Consider the following 17,089-nt stretch of genomic DNA (forward strand, 5'->3'; position numbering starts at 1 on the left):
AGTTAAAAAAAAAAAAAAACAGTACATACTCACCTTCTGATGTGTGTCACGTCCCCCGGCGTCCGCGCTGCTGCTCAGAGCTTCCTGCACTGAATGTGTCAGTGCCGGCCGTAAAGCAAAGCACAGCGGTGACGTCACCGCTCTGCTTTAGGGCCGGCGCTTACACAGTGCAGGGAAGCGGACGCCGGGGGACGCGACAGGCACCGGAATGTAAGTATGTAGTGTTTGGTTTTTTTTACATTTACACTGGTAACCAGGGTAAACATCGGGTTACTAAGCGCGGCCCTGCGCTTAGTAACCCGATGTTTACCCTGGTTACCCGGGGACTTTGGCATCGTTGGTCGCTGGAGAGCTGTCTGTGTGACAGCTCTCCAGCGACCACACAACGATGAAACAGCGACGCTGCAGCGATCGGCATCGTTGTCTATATCGCTGCAGCGTCGCTTAGGCCACTTTCACACTAGCGTCGGGCTCGGCCCGTCGCAGTGCGTCGGGCCGAGGTTACCGACGCTAGCGTTGTCTCCGCCGCACAATGGGGGCAGCGGATGCATTTTTCCAACGCATCCACTGCCCCATTGTGAGGTGCGGGGAAGTGGGGGCGGAGTTCCGGCCGCGCATGCGCGGTCGGAAAAAGCGGACCGTCGGGAGCAAAAAACGTTACATGTAACGTTTTTTGCTCCCGACGGTCCGCCACAACACGGCGCAACCGTCGCACGACGGTTGCGACGTGTGTCAATGCGTCGCAAATACGTCGCTAATGTTAGTCAATGGAGAAAAAACGCATCCTGCAAGCACTTTTGCAGGATGCGTTTTTTCGGCAAAACGACGCATTGCGACGTATTGCAGTTAACGCTAGTGTGAAAGTAGCCTTAATGTGACGGTACCTTTACAGAGACACTGGATAAACTTTTAAATGTTGACAAGGACAACAAACTTATACATCTTGCTTTTCTTATAAAAGACGCGGAAGGACAAAAACTGTTGGATCTGTATACACAGCCCAGTATCTGTAAGGACTATGCTGTACTTAGCCTTACCCCAGGAGCCAAGGAAGGTATTAACACCACACTGCATACACAATGAGACTGGGACTCAGATTTTCTAGGTTCCTTAAGGCGACTAATACAATATAGAGACTCCTTTTTAAATCCAGCCAATTGGCTTAGCGGCCTAGCGGGATGGATTATTTTTGGTATTTTACAGACTTGCATGCAATTTTTATTGTTTTTGTTTATTGCTTTATATAGCTGAAAAAGCGCTAATATATGCATTACATAAGTTATTGAAGAGTGTGTTATAGGAAGGAATCTAAGGCTGTGCCATCCATAGTATATCATAGACCCCGGATAACCACTGCTGACTGAGGAAGTGAGTGTCCACACTGAGGGTGGATGGGCAAAGCAGGTAGAAAGCCCCCTTATGGGTACTAGACCCATGAGACAGTAGCTGCTTTGTGGACATCAGCTGACCCTGTGGCAGAGGTTATACCATTTACAAAAGGGGGAAATTGATATAGAAGGGTTAATGTTTTGCCTTTAATTGTCTTTTGACTTTAATTGCTAGAATGTATTCTTATGACACTGTAGTCTGTTAGTCTCCTCTTCAAGGATTTTATACTTCTTATCTTATATGTTTTCAATACTCAGCAAACAGCATGTTCTGGGTACGTGAGAAATAAAGGTCAGTATGACTCAGGGTAACGGGGGAGGGCTACATGAATTACATTGAGAGTTACATTTGTTGTAAATGGTATAAAATACTGCCTCTTGCTGCATTAAATCAGATAAAAGTGACTTTGCTCACAGAACGTGTGTGCGGTGTCCTTTTTCTCCAAGCGCGCTTGTAAATGACGGGCGCAACCTCCTGATTTGGCCTCACTGGTGATCTGGCATGTCTGACATTGGGTCAGAACGCAAACAGCTACAACAATACCAATCATACAAATATACAAACATAACCAACAGAGGTAATCTCAGTTTGTCAGTATTGCCAAAATTATCTGTATTTCATTGTTTTAAGTATTTATTTTTATATTATTTAATAAACTATATATTATGGGGTTTTTTTTTGTTTTTGGGGGTCTTTTTGAATACCTCCAAGTTCTCAGAAACTGCTCCGGGAAAATCTTCTTTTATTGGGGAGTTTTTGATGAAGTTTTTCTTTGCCTGATGTCATTTTGAAGAGGTTTTTTTTTTTGTTTTGTTTTTTAAGTGGAAGGCACTCAACTCCCAACAGGCATTTTTCAGAGGCTCTAAAAAGGTTAAAAAAAATAGCTTTCGAGGAGGTTTGTGGAGAGGATATGTTTAAAAAAAAAAAAAAAGATAAAAAAAACTTCAAGTCAAAAACTCTGTGTGCACATACATATTCACATGAAGCATCTTATTTTTATGGTATTTGGTAATTTTCTGAACATTGCTTTTTGGGGGGTAGGTTTTTTAGGTTTTGTTGTTTGTTTGTCTTTCTGGTGTTTTCCAAACATTTTCTTAATCCACAAAGCAATCATAAAGCAATAGAGGAAATGCTGTTTTTCAGCAGAAATGCTTAACAAAAAAAGCACCAAACACCATCCAAATGTCTTCTCAGTGATTTTTATCCTTCCCACTGACATTATAAAGCATCGAAAGTCTTCCCATCGTAAAACACGTTACGGTACTTCTTTTAAAAGCATAAAAGAGGTTGTTCCTTTTAAACTGGATTCCTCCCCTGGCTGTAGTTTGCAAAAAAAAAAAAAACACAACAACACACGCGGAACTAATTTTCCCTGGGCCCACCAGCCCATTGTTCCTGAGGACAGCGCCTGGTATTCACATGTAGACCGCTGAGCTGTCGACATGATGTAAGCGATGCACTCAATGCCAGACTTCAGGAACAGCAATGGACTCATGGAACAGAGCTCAGTTTGTTTGTTTTTATGGCAAACTGCAACCAGAGAAATTTCATTGGAAGGATGCAAGCCCTTTAAAAGCATGAACATATGAACGGCAAATCGTTGTTACATATAAATGAACACAATCATTGTTTTGAGCGTTTTTTCCAGCGTTTTCCGCTGATAAACAGTGGAAAAAGCATTTTTTACGTAGTTTTAGCCATACGTAGCCATACAAGGTGTTGTAATGTGCTCAGAAGCTTTACTTTCCATCTGGGAAAAGTAGTCTTTTTACTGCCTATATTGTTATTCTCCTCGTATAGTCACAGTTTTTCTTACCAAACCAGACTACTACAAGGACATTGTGGAGTTGTCTCTTCTCAGCATACCTCCGGCATGTCAGCCACTCCGCACCTTTGCTCCAGCTCTCTTCTAATGATAATAAGAATACATGTCATTCTGTTCTGTACAGTCCCCTCCCAAGGTTTAGGTCAAAGTTATAGCCTGTCCTATCTGCTGGAAGTCCTGTAATGTGAAGTTTGTTTTGCACGTGACAGCAGATAAGAGCTGCATAAACTGCTTGTTGTGCAGGTTTCCTACCTGCATTGTACAAAACTTATCACTTTGCTAACTTTAAGGGTATGTGCACACATCAGGAATTCTTCAGGAATTTTAGCTTTTTTTTGCGGATTTCCCCGATAAAAACGCTATAATTCTGCACAAAAAAACGCTTACATTATGCATCCTATCATTTAGAACTTGTTCATTCTTTTTGCGGATTTTTTGCGGATTCCCCATGATTTTGGAGTGTCAGGAGAAAAACGCAAAAAATCCTAAAATTTTCCGCAAAAAAAAACCGCATCAAAAACGTGCAAAAAACCGCATGCGGATTTCTGGCAGAAATTTCCGGATTTTTGTCAGGAAAATTTCTGCAAGAAATCCTGACGTGTGCACATACCCTAAGGGTATGTGCACACGCTGCGGATTTTGCTGCGGATCCGCAGCATTTCCACAGCTGCGGGTCCGCAGCAGTTTCCCAGGAGTTTACATTACAATGTAAACCTATGGGAAACAAAAAACGCTGTGCACATGCTGCGGAAAAAAACGCGTGGAAACGCAGCGGTTTACATTCCACAGCATGACACTTCTTTCTGCGGATTCCGCAGTAGTTTTACACCTGCTCCAATAGAAAACCGCAGTGAAATCCGCAGAAAAACAGCGGTAAATCTGCAGCAAAAACGCAGCGTTTTTGCCCTGCAGATTTATCAAGTCCACTGCGGAAAAATCAGCAGTGGGCCATTCTACGTGTGCACATACCCTAATTCTGTTGCAATTTACTTCAAGCTGCTTAATGGCATGTTTTTGCAGTAGTCAAAAATGTATTTTTCAAGCAGAAGACGCCTCAGGAATAATTTGATGACTATGAAATATTTTCTTTGTTTTGTTCTCCTGAAGCGTTTCTTTGTTAGCTATTTCTGGTTGTTAAATCCAATAAGTAATGCTAGCTTTATGAGGCAAAAACAATTACAAAAACACTCGAAAACACGCCCAGGCATTTTTTAATATGAACAGTAAGTGTCTCCATAAAAGCAAATGGGAAGATTGTTTGGCGCATTTTGTGAAAGCTTTTTACGGTGGTTTTAGGAGCAGAGCCGCTCCAGAGATGACAGAAAAAGGTCTGAAAAGATTTTAAAAAACTGCAGATCTGGCTGTTATCAGGGCCGTATTTGCCACTAGGCATTTGAGGGCACGTGCCTAGGGCGGGACGAAGCGGGGGGGAGGCACCTGAGCGAGGTTTTTTTTTGTTTTTTTTTTAAATTTATTTAAGTCCTGGGTCACCTCCCGACCGAATTCCAGCTCAAATTCACACATCAGAAAATTTGTTCCATTCATCCAAATTGGATGTTTTAGGTAAATTTAGACAGTTGTAGACATTCTATATACAAAATCTGCAGAGTGCAAATTCATCCTTATGTGTAGCTGATCATACACACAGCACAACCTCCTCTTGTGTGATTTAACCCCTTAGTGACAGAGCCAATTTGGAACTTAATGACCGAGCCAATTTTTACAATTCTGACCACTGTCACTTTATGAGGTTATAACTCTGGAACGCTTTAACGGATCCCGCTGATTCTGAGATTCTTTTTTCGTGACATATTGTACTTCATGTTAGTGGCAACATTTCTTCGATATTACTTGCAATTATTTATGAAAAAAATGGGAATATGGTGAAAATTTTTAAAATTTTGCAATTTTCAAACTTTGTATTTTTATGCCTATAAATCAGAGAGATATGTCACACAAAATAGTTAATAACTAACATTTCCCACATGCCTACTTTACATCAGCGCAATTTTGGAAACAAATTTTTTTTTTTGTTAGGGAGTTATAAGGGTTAAAATTTGACCAGCAATTTCTCATTTTTACAACACCATTTTTTTTTAGGGACCACATCACATTTGAAGTCATTTTGAGGGGTCTATATGATAGAAAATACCCAAGTGTGACACCATTCTAAAAACTACACCCCTGAAGGTGCTCAAAACCGCATTCAAGAAGTTTATTAACCCTTTACGTACTTCACAGGAACTTAAACAATGTGGAAGGAAAAAAATGAACATTTAACTTTTTTTGCAAACATTTTAATTTAGAACCATTTTTTTTATTTTCACAAGTGTAAAAACAGAAATGTAACCATACATTTTGTTGTGCAATTTCTCCTGAATACGCTGATACCCCATATGTGGGGGTAAACCACTGTTTGGGCGCACCGCAGAGCTTGGAAGAGAAGGAGCGCCGTTTGACTTTTTCAATGCAGAATTGGCTGGAATTGAGATCGGATGCCATGTCACGTTTATAGAGCCCCTGATGTACCTAAACAGTGGAAACGCTCCACAAGTGACACCATTTTGGAAACTAGACCCCTTAAGGAACTTAACTAGATGTGTGGTGAGCACTTTGAGCCCCCAAGTGCTTCACAGAAGTTTATAAAAGTAGAGCCGTGAAAATAAAAAATCCTTTTTTTCCCCTCAAAAATGATTTTTTAGCCTGCAATTTTTTATGTTCTCAAGGGTAACAGGAGACATTGGACCCCAAAATCTGTTGACCAGTTTGTCCTGAGTACGCTGATACCCCATATGTGGGGGGAGGGCACTGTTTGGGCACCCATCAGGGCTTGGAAGGGAAGGAGCGCCGCTTGGAATGCAGACTTTGATGGGATGGTCTGCGGGCGTCATGTTGCATTTGCAGAGCTCCTGATGTACCTACACAGTAGAAACCCCCCACAAGTGACCCCATTTTGGAAACTGGACCCCCCAAAGAGCTTATCTAGATGTGTGGTGAGCACTATGAACCCCCAACTGCTTCACAGAAGTTTATAATGTAGAGCCATGAAAATAAAAATCATTTTTTCCACAAAAATGATCTTTTCACCCCCAAATTTTTACTTTCACAAGGGTAACAGGAGAAATTGGACCCCAAAATTTATTGTGGAATTTATGCGGAGTAGGCTGATACCCCATATGTGGGGGTAAACCACTGTTTGGGCGCATGGCAGAGCTCGGAAGGGAAGGAGCGCCGTTTTGGAATGCAGACTTTGATAGAAAGGTCTGCGGGCGTTATGTTGCGTTTGCAGAGCCCCTGATGTACCTAAACAGTAGAAACCCCCTACAAGTGACCCCATTTTGGAAACTAGACCCCCCAAGGAACTTATCTAGATGTGTTGTGAGAACTTTGAATGCCCAAGTGCTTCACAGAAGTTTATAATGCAGAGTCGTGAAAATAAAAAAAATAAAAATTTTCCACAAAAAATATTTTTTTTAGCCCCAAAATTTTTATTTTCACAAGGGTATCAAGAGAAATTGGACCCCAAAAGTTGGTGTCCAATTTGTCCTGAGTACACTGATACCCCAAGTGTGGGGGCGACCACTGTTTGGGCGCATGGCTGAGCTCGGAAGGGAAGGAGTGCCGTTTTGGAATGCAGACTTTGATAGAATGGTCTGCGGGCGTTATGTTGCATTTGCAGAGCCCCTGATGTACCTAAACAGTAGAAACCCCCCACAAGTGACCCCATTTTGGAAACTAGACCCCCCAAGGAACTTATCTAGATGTGTGGTGAGAATTTTGAATGCCCAAGTGCTTCACAGAAGTTTATAATGCAGAGTCGTGAAAATAAAAAATATTTTCACAAGGGTAACAGGAGAAACTGGACCCCAAAAGTTGTTGTCCAATTTATCCCGAGTACGCTGATGCCCCATATGTGGGGGTAAACCACTGTTTGGGCGCACGGCAGAGCTCAGAAGGGAGGGAGCACCATTTGACTTTTTGAGCGCAAAATTGGCTGCACCGTTTAGAGACCCCCTGATGTACCTAAACAGTGGAAACCCCCCAATTCTAATTCCAACCCTAACCCCAACACGCCCCTAACCCTAATCCCAACCCTAACCTTAACCCTAATCCCAAACCTAACCCTAATCCCTAATGTAACCCTAATGCCAACCCTAATCCAAGCCCTAACTTTAGCCCCAACCCTAGCCCCAACCCTAACTTTAGCCCCAACTTTAGCCCCAACCCTAACCCTATTCCTAGCTCTAACCCTAACCCTAGCTCTAACCCTAGCCCTAACCCTAACCCAAGCCCTAGCCCTAAGGCTATGTGCACACGTTGCGGATTTTGCTGCGGATCCGCAGCGTTTCCGCAGCTGCGGGTCCGCAGCAGTTTCCCATGAGATTACAGTACAATGTAAACCTATGGGAAACAAAACGCTGAGCCCATGTTGCGGAAAAAAACACGCGGAAACGCAGCGGTTTACATTCCGCAGCATGTCAATTCTTTCTGCGGATTCCGCAGCGGTTTTACACCTGCTCCATAATAGAAAACCGCAGGTGTAAAACCGCAGGGGAATCCGCACAAAAAATGCGATAAATCCGCAGGAAAAACGCAGCGTTTTGGCCCTGTGGACTTATGAAATCCGCTAAGGGAAAAATCCGCAGAGAACCATTCTACGTGTGCACATATCCTAACCCTAACCCTACCCCTAACCCTAATTGGAAAATAGAAATACATACATTTTTTTATTTTATTATTTTTTCCTAAGGGGGTGATAAAGGGGGGGGGGTTATTTACTATTTTTTTGATTTTGATCACTGTGATAGGATCTCACAGTGACCAAAATAAAACAGGTGGAAGAATCTTCCTCTGCCGGCCGGCAAATCATGGCGGGCGCACTGCGCATGCGCCCGCCATTTTCTTACCGGAGCAAGAAGCTGGCGGCCAGCAGAAGCAGGAGGACCCAGGGACACCGGTAAGTATAACATGGTCCCCGAATCCCCCTATTTCTTTGTCCTCTGATGTGCGATCACATCAGAGGACAGAGAATGACATCTTTTTTTTTTTTTTCTTTTTGCGGTTGCCGGTAAACAGTTAATTACCGGCGATCGCAAAACAGGGGTCGGTAAAAACCGACCCCGATCATGTTCTTTGGGGTCTCGGCTACCCCCGGCAGCAGAGACCCCAAAGATCTTCAGGGTGCCGGGCGCACTGCACATGCGCCCGCCATTTTTTCCCTGGAAAAAGATGGCGGCGCCCATCAGGAGCCAAGAGGAGCACGGGGGGATAGGTAAGTATCGGGGGGCGATTGGGGACCCCATTTCTCTGTCCCCCGATGTGCGATCACATCGGAGGACAGAGAAATTAAATGGCAATTCGCGTTTTTTTTTTTTGTTGTTGCGACCGCCGGTAAACGGTTAATTACCGGCGATCGCAACTCGGGGGTCGGTAAAAAAACCCCGAATCAAGTTCTCTGGGGTCTCGGCTACCCCCGGCAACCGAGACCCCAGAGAAAATCCGACTCTGGGGGGCGCTAGTCACTTTTTCCACAGCGCCGTTAATTAACGGCACTGTGGTTTAAGTACCCTTAACTGCCGCCGTTAAAAGGCGTATCGGCGGTCGTTAAGGGGTTAAAGCAAATACTATATTCAGCAGTATACTGTCAATGGCGGCTAACCACTATGAGACCTGGTGACGTACAGCATTACTCTCCTAGCGTCCCTCAAGATGCAGATACAGATGAATACAATGGTGGAGCAGAGAGCTGTGAGCTCCTTGCTACACCATTCAGTTAGTGCGTCTGAGTTCTGGTGACACAAGCGCCATCATGTCACTAGATCATGCGTCCTGTGCAGGGCCTCAGTCTACACACAGAGACAGGAGTAATGTACTGTGGAAGCAGGACTAGGTGAGAATGTTTTTTTTAATTCTGTGAGCGCATTTAACTGCAAAAAAAGGAGGAAGGGCATCATACTGTATTGGGTGGTTACAGAGGGGGTCCTTATACTGTATTAAAAGGTACTGTCCAAAGAATCATACTGTCAGGGGGGATTGTAAAGTTTTGACAAATCCCGACATCCCGGATATACATACAGTGCCTTGCGGAAGTATTCGGCCTCCTAGAACTTTTTAACCTTTTCCCACATATCATGCTTCAAACATAAAGATACCAAATGTAAATTTTTGGTGAAGAATCAACAACAAGTGGAACACAGTTGTGAAGTTGAACGAAATTTATTGGTTATTTTAAATTTTTGTGGAAATTCATAAACTGAAAAGTGGGGCTGCACCAGTTCAGACTAGATTGCTGTTCAGTCAGTTTTCCTATATTTACTATGTATTGCTTTTTCTGACTTTAACGCCCCGCCCTTCACCATGCTGTGATTTTAATTACATCCAAACACAGTTGGTTCTAACCTTCCTATAAAAGCAGGCTTTACCATGTTATTAGCCAGAGGTAAGTGTTCACACTAGGCAGACAGGTTAGTTACCCATCCGATCTGAGATTACCTTGACATTTGGTGGATGGGCTCACAATTTTTGGCCAAATCTTGTGCTAAGCATCTCATGTGTTTTTTCATAGATTTCACAAGCCATTTTGCTATTCACATTTCATGTATCGCACATTTCCTTGCTTTAGTACAGTTGAGTGCAGCCATTGATCTATTAGCTATGCAAGACTTTATTGGTTATGCACCAGTTCAGACTAGATTGCTGTTCAGTCAGTTTTCCTATATTTACTCTCTCCAAATGTAACGTTTATGGTTGTGGCCAAAAAGTTCTATTTTGGTCTCATCCCTCCAAATTTCCTTGTTGCAGAAGTTTTGAGGCTTGTCTCTGTGCTGTTTTGTGTATTGTAGGCGGGATTCTTTGCTGCCTCTACCCTGTGCTAGTCGTTGCACTTGTTACCCATCCATTTCAATAGTCCAACATAAACTTATCACTTTCACCCACAAAACGCTCTACGGTTCAGCACTCCAGTATATCTCCATTATCTCTGTCTACCACCCTACCTGTGCTCTCCGTTCCGTTAATGACCCAAGACTAAGGCTGACGCTGCAGAGAAAAAAAGAAATTTCAACCAGCTGCGTTCGATGTGGGTCATCGTCAAAACGACACATGCGGAGGCATCCACATACATCTGCACGACCTGTGTACCTAATGTTAAAGATAGGTAAGATAGGTACGCAGGCCGCATGCGGAGCTGAGTGGCGGAGGTGTGGCCATGGGCGGGGCTTCACGGAGGAAGTCCGCAGCTCAGCAAAACGCTAGTGTGAAATTAGCCTAACATCCTCAATAATTTGAAACTCTCACTCCCATCACCAAAGCTTCTCGCGTGCTGCGCCAATTCTATGGAATTCCTGGTAATCCCAGAACAATTTGATTAATCCCCAATAGCCAGAAGTTTTAAAAGTGGCCTATCACCTCATCTCACTTATCTACCTATCCCCGTTTTGCCCTTATAAAATTCTTCCGAATCAGGACCCTTGTAGCATCTCTGTGTCTGTGACTAGAGTTGAGCGAATTTTTCAATATTCGGTTTGCGATTGCCAGCGAATATGGTATTTGCAATATTTGCTGAACACAGCCGAATGCCATGGGAGTAGAGAGGAGCGAATATGTTTGGAAACGATCGTCGAACATAAGTTTGGCACGAATAGGGTACCAATATTGCACAAATATGGAAAATTCAGATTCGGTGATCGTTTCCAAACATATTCGCCCATCTCTATCTGTGACGCTGTTATGATTTAATACATACATTCAATGAAAAACATCCACAGTCTGGTTGTTTTAAAATCACTATTAGGAGTTTTGGTCTCCGTGCATTGGGGAGGCATTGCAAGTAAGGTATTCGGCTTTGCCCCAGCCCCTCTGCTGTCTATGAAGTCTTTATCCTCTTCCTTATTTAAATTTTACGCCTGTGCCATCCTAGCCATGGGCGGTGCTTGGGCAGATTGATCTTGTGGCGGGCTTCAGTAAAATGGCGTCGATGGAGGGTGTATGTACAGTTTGAGGGTACTCGGCTATTGAGCCAAGATCTTAATCCGCGCATACGCCAGCACCATTTTCCTGAAGACGGCCAGATTAATATGCACAAGTGCCGCCAGCGGCTAGGACAGCCAGGATCTAAATTTAAATAAGCAAAAGGATAAAGACACCAGAGGCAGAGGAGGGGCCATGGCAGCGGCGAATACCATACTCGCAATCACGCTGCGGATTTCTTCACTGAAAGTATGTATTAAATCTGTATAACAGCACCATTAAGGGCATACCTTTAGTTTAATATGCATAACTATGATGACAGGTTCTCTTTAAGACTGGGGTCACACGACAGCATAGATTAACATTTAAAAAGAGTCAGATTTTCATCCGTTTTTTCTCAGCAGCTATTAATTATTTAAAGGACCATTTACAGGTTCCTATGCGCATAATAGGTCTGGGTGCTTGTATGCCGGGCATGTGTGCCTGAGACCACAGAGAGCACATGGACCCACTATAGGCAGTGTGCCAATGCACTTTGCTGGTTTTCATGTCCAGTATTTCCCAAACTCCAGTCCTCACGGACTCCAGCAGGTCATGTTTTCAGGATTTCCATAGTGCTGCACAAGTGAGGGAAATCCTGATACTTCCATCACCTGTGCAATACTAAGGAAATCCTGAAAACATGACCTGCTGGAGTCCGTGAGGACTGGTGTTTGGGAAATACTGATAGACTAATGGTCTGTGTGGAGGGGGAGGGGCATGCACTACTTTGGCCTGTTTTGCAGACCAGAATAATGCATGCAATGAAAAGGTAGCTCTGGCACTCACCTGCAATGCGGACGAGCACACAAAGCCAGTTACGTCCACAATACGAGGCCAAGACTGGCCCAATTTTCAATTAGGCTGTCTGAATGCGACCTAAGGGTATGTGCACACATTGCGGATTTTGGTGCGGATCCGCAGCGGTTTTGACACTGCGGATTCGTAGCTGTTTTCCCTGAGTTTACAGTACCATGTAAACCTATGGAAAACCAAATCCGCAATGCACATGCTGCGGAAAAAACGGCGCGGAAACGCAATGTTTATTCCGCAGCATGTCAATTCTTTGTGCAGATTCCGCAGTGGTTTACACCTGCTCAATAATAGGAATCCGCAGGTGTAAAACCGCATGTGAAATCCGCACAAAACCCGCAAAAAACGCGGTAAATCCGCAGTGCGGTTTACCTGCGGATTTACCAAAATCAGTCCGGAAAAATCCGTAGGACTTTCCGTAACGTGTGCACGTGGCCTAAGGCAGAAGCTGCAATGACCAGATTTTATTTCTGCTGTTTCAAGTAAAATAAAGTTTCTTCTTACAAACTGAACTGACTCCTTTCTTATTATAATCATGTGCACTGCGTCCCTGAGTCATCTTCCAATAGGCGGCCATCGAGGCCACCAGTAGTGATGAGTGAACATGCTCGGATGAGGCGTTATCAGGGTATGCTCGTACGCTAACCGAGTGTCTTCAGGATTCTCGAAAAATATGTTTGAGCCCCCGTGGCTGCAAGTCTCACAGCTGTTCAACAGCAGCAACACATGCAGGGATTGCCTAGCCCGAGCACATTCGCTCATCACTAGTCACCAGTGCATAAACCCTGATAAACCAGTGTCACTGGTGTTTAGGGTTGTAAGGGTATGTGCACACGTATTCTTGGCCACCGCGGATTTTTCTGCAGCAGATTTGCTAAATCTGCAGGGCAAAAATGCTGTGTTTTTGCTGCAGATTTATCGCGGATTTACCGCGGTTTTTCTGCGGTTTTACAACTGCGGTTTTCCATAGGGGCACCTGTAAAACCGCTGCGGAATCCGCAGAAAGTGACATGCTGCGGAATTTAAACCGCTGTGTTTCCGCGCGTTTTTCTCCTCAGCATGTGCACAGCGTTTTTGGTTTCCTATAGGTTTACATTGTACTGTAAACTCATGGGAAACTGCTGCGGACCCGCAGCTGCGGAAACGCTGCTGATCCGCAGCAAAATCCGCATCGTGTGCACATACCCTAATAGTCCTCCATATTCAGGCGCTCTGTATAATATCACCTCACCAATGGTTCCACGTGTATGACCCCATATTCACCAGTTTCCTGCCTATACACAGTGTACATAGAAAGCTGCCAATCTGTGCTGTGGGCGGGTTATACAGAGCTCTCGGCAATCAGAGAACTGATAGATTTGAAGTAGGTAAACCTTATCTCAATAAACAAGGCAAAAGTGATAACTATGCAGCTCAGTGAATAAAACACTGACAATCTGGGTCCAAAGCCAGAAAACTCCCAACTTGTCTCCATCATTGAGAACCTGTGGTCAATCCTCAAAAAGCAGAAGAACAAAGAAAACCACAAAAATTGTGATAAACTCCAAGTACCAATATCCAGCTGCCAAGTCTTGGAAAATAAGGGTCAACACTATAAATATCTCCAGAAACGTGGTGTATTTGTTAATAAAAAGAGTAAAAATGTATGAAATGCATAATTATACTTCAGTAACCATAGACACTAGTGATGAGCGAATATACTCATTGCTCGGGTTTTCCCCAGCACGCTCGGGTGATCTCCGAGTATTTATGACTGCTCGGAGATTTAGTTTTCATCCCGGCAGCTGAACGATTTACAGCTACTAGCCAGCCTGAGTACATGTGGGGGTTGCCTGGTTGCTAGGGAATCCCCACATGTACTCAGCCTGGCTAGTAGCTGTAAATCATTCAGCTGCCGGGATGAAAACGAAATCTCCGAGCAGTCATAAATACTCGGGAGGTCACCCAAGCGTGCTGGGGAAAACCCGAGCAATGAGTACACTCGCTCATCACTAATAAATACGTCTGCCTTGGGGTGCATTCAGACACCCATGTGCGGTCCGATTTTATGTTAATTTGAGAGCACTTGGACCCCCAGTACGTCACAAATCGCGGATCTGAGAAAAACTGAAAACATGTCCTCAAACATTCAGATGTAAAAACACTGAAGCAGCAAACTTTGTGAAAACCAAAAATTGGTGTCAGTCTCAAAACATCTGGCCATGGGGGGGCGTGGCCTGACTGAGCTGGAGAGCGGACATGTAGCCGGGGAGCTCCTGCTTGTCACCCAGGCTGTATGGAAGAATTTACCCCTCAGAGGGAATTTTGCTGAGCAGACAGGAAGCGTTTGGGACCCAGGAGGGGGTCCCCCTGTGCAGAGCGCCCAATTGCACTGATCCTAGCCCGAGTAAGTGGCCTGGTGAAGGAGAAGGCGGGAACGCTGACCGTCATCTTGGGACCGCGTGCGGGAGAGGACTGAGGACCCGAGGGCCCCCGTGGAGGTTCTGCCGGCTTGGTCCCCTGCTCTGCCACTCACCCCGTTCGCCGCCGTCGGGGTCCGACTGTCCGGCGATATTTGTGTGGCCGTGAGGAGCCGCTGGGTGGCTGAAGCACTGATCTGCGCGGCCATCTTGGTGAGGACGTTTTGGACATCGTGCGACACCCTCCCCTCCCATCAGAGCTAAACGCCGGCGCCGGGTGGTCGTCTGCCTCGGAGCGAGGCAGTGAACACAGCAGGTGTCTGGAGGGGCATCTTACCAGCCGCTGCGCGCTTGGGAGCCGCTCCACAATCCGGACTCCAGAAGACTGCTGTGGGCTGCTCATCAGCGCCGGGTCCCTGGTGAGTAGGAGACCACCGGAGTAGAGGTGCCCCCGCTTGATCCCCTGGCCTGTGGCTTGGCTGCGCTGTTCCTTCACTACCCGTGCAGCCATAGGGGAAAGAGGGGTTGGGCTCCTCCGGTGAGGCGACGGCAGGTTCCGATCAGGAGGGTGTCCCTGGGTGGGGCACTGTGGAAGCAATAGGGGCAAAGCCTGCAGAACGTCTGACTATAAAACAACTCCAGAGGCCCATTTATTCTAATACTGGTAGCTACCTTACCATCTCTATAGCTATTTATTGATGCAGCCCGGCCTGCTGGACCCCAGTCCCTGCTGTAATAATGGTTTAAAACCAACGCCCCCCAATTCCCTGTAAGGGACAACGTACGGCATGCAATCTCCATGACTATCCCTTTAAGCTGGTCTTAAATACTGCGGTCCTCTATCTAGTTTCACCGCTCTCATGACTAAACAGCGAAGAACCAATTCCAGGCACGCTAGCAATAAGTTCCAGGTACTAACTTACCTAGAGTACAATATGTCTGCGGGGGCCACACTCCCAATCTGAATCCTCCAATTCCTCCATACTAGATGGAACAGAATCGGAAATGATTCCAGCTTCTGCTACCAGGATTCCTAACACTCCATCCCCGGATCATGCTGCCCTACTCTCACAGTTTCAGTCCATTTTACATACGGAATTATCCAAAATGTCTGATAAATTGACTAAAGACTTAACGAAAGAGATTAGGGAGCTGGGCTCTTGTACCTCTGACTTGGAGGACAAAATGGACTCTACGCTCGCAAATCTTGCCACTCATGAAAAAGATATTGAGTCGCTCCATGACGAGATTTATACCCTTAATAACAAGCTGGAGGACTTCGAGAATCGAGCCCGCAGAAGAAATATTAGAATTAGAGGTTTGCCCGAGTCCATTACAGACCTCCAGTCTACGGCGACTGCGCTGTTCCAAGAACTTCTACCTGGCATTTCCATTGAACGTCTTGAGATGGACCGCATCCACAGAGCATTAAGTAAACGGAAACCTGATGGCCCTCCGAGAGACATAATACTAAAGCAAACAAACAAGAAAAGAGACTATGCATATAGGGCGCACTACCAAAATACAATTAACCCCTTCATGACCCAGCCTATTTTGGCCTTAATGACCTTGCCGTTTTTTGCAATTCTGACCAGTGTCCCTTTATGAGGTAATAACTCGGGAACGCTTCAACGGATCCTAGCGATTCTGAGATTGTTTTTTCGTGACATATTGGGCTTCATGATAGTGGTAAATTTAGGTCGATAATTTCTGCGTTTATTTGTGAAAAAAATGGAAACTTGGCGAAAATTTTGAAAATTTCGCAATTTTCACATTTTTAATTTTTATTCTGTTAAACCAGAGAGTTATGTGACACAAAATAGTTAATAAATAACATTTCCCACATGTCTACTTTACATCAGCACAATTTTGGAAACAACATTTTTTTTTGCTAGGAAGTTATAAGGGTTAAAATTTGACCAGTGATTTCTCATTTTTACAACAAAATTTACAAAACCATTTTTTTTAGGGACCACCTCACATTTGAAGTCAATTTGAGGGTTCTATATGGCTGAAAATACCCAAAAGTGACACCATTCTAAAAACTGCACCCCTCAAGGTGCTCAAAACCACATTCAAGAAGTTTATTAACCCTTCAGGTGTTTCACAGCAGCAGAAGCAACATGGAAGGAAAAAATGAACATTTAACTTTTTAGTCACAAAAATGATCTTTTAGCAACAATTTTTTTATTTTCCCAAGGGTAAAAGGAGAAACTGGACCACGAAAGTTGTTGTCCAATTTGTTCTGAGTACGCTGATACCTCATATGTGGGGGTAAACCACTGTTTGGGCGCACGGCAGAACTCGGAAGGGAAGGAGCGCCATTTGACTTTTTGAATGAAAAATTGGCTCCAATCTTTAGCGGACACCATGTCGCGTTTGGAGAGCCCCCGTGTGCCTAAACATTGGAGCTCCCCCACAAGTGACCCCATTTTGGAAACTAGACGCCCCAAGGAACTTATCTAGATGCATAGTGAGCACTTTAAACCCCCAGGTGCTTCACAAATTGATCCGTAAAAATGAAAAAGTACTTTTTTTTCACAAAAAAAATATTTTAGCCTCAATTTTTTAATTTTCACATGGGCAACAGGATAAAATGGATCCTAAAATTTGTTGGGCAATTTCTCCTGAGTACACTGATACCTCACATGTGGGG

General features: G+C 44.5%; 1 protein-coding gene across 4 annotated transcripts in view; it reads right to left on the minus strand.

The window, feature by feature from the left end:
* Positions 1-17,089, minus strand: part of LOC143775805 (transmembrane protein 53-A-like) — an 82,668-nt gene that overhangs the window by 29,403 nt on the left and 36,176 nt on the right. The window contains exon 1 of one of the 4 annotated variants that reach the window (XM_077264375.1): positions 3,256-3,442. The exons of 2 other annotated variants lie outside the window; for them this stretch is intronic. In XM_077264375.1, coding sequence (XP_077120490.1) covers positions 3,256-3,324 — 69 coding nt within the window. In that variant the 5' untranslated portion in view covers positions 3,325-3,442. Of the gene's footprint in view, positions 1-3,205; positions 3,443-17,089 lie in introns of those variants that run through there. One more of the 4 variants, XM_077264376.1, reaches the window with a different exon arrangement.

Source organism: Ranitomeya variabilis, chromosome 5 (assembly GCF_051348905.1).
Source record: "Ranitomeya variabilis isolate aRanVar5 chromosome 5, aRanVar5.hap1, whole genome shotgun sequence".
In the NCBI taxonomy this organism is placed as follows: domain Eukaryota; kingdom Metazoa; phylum Chordata; class Amphibia; order Anura; family Dendrobatidae; genus Ranitomeya; species Ranitomeya variabilis.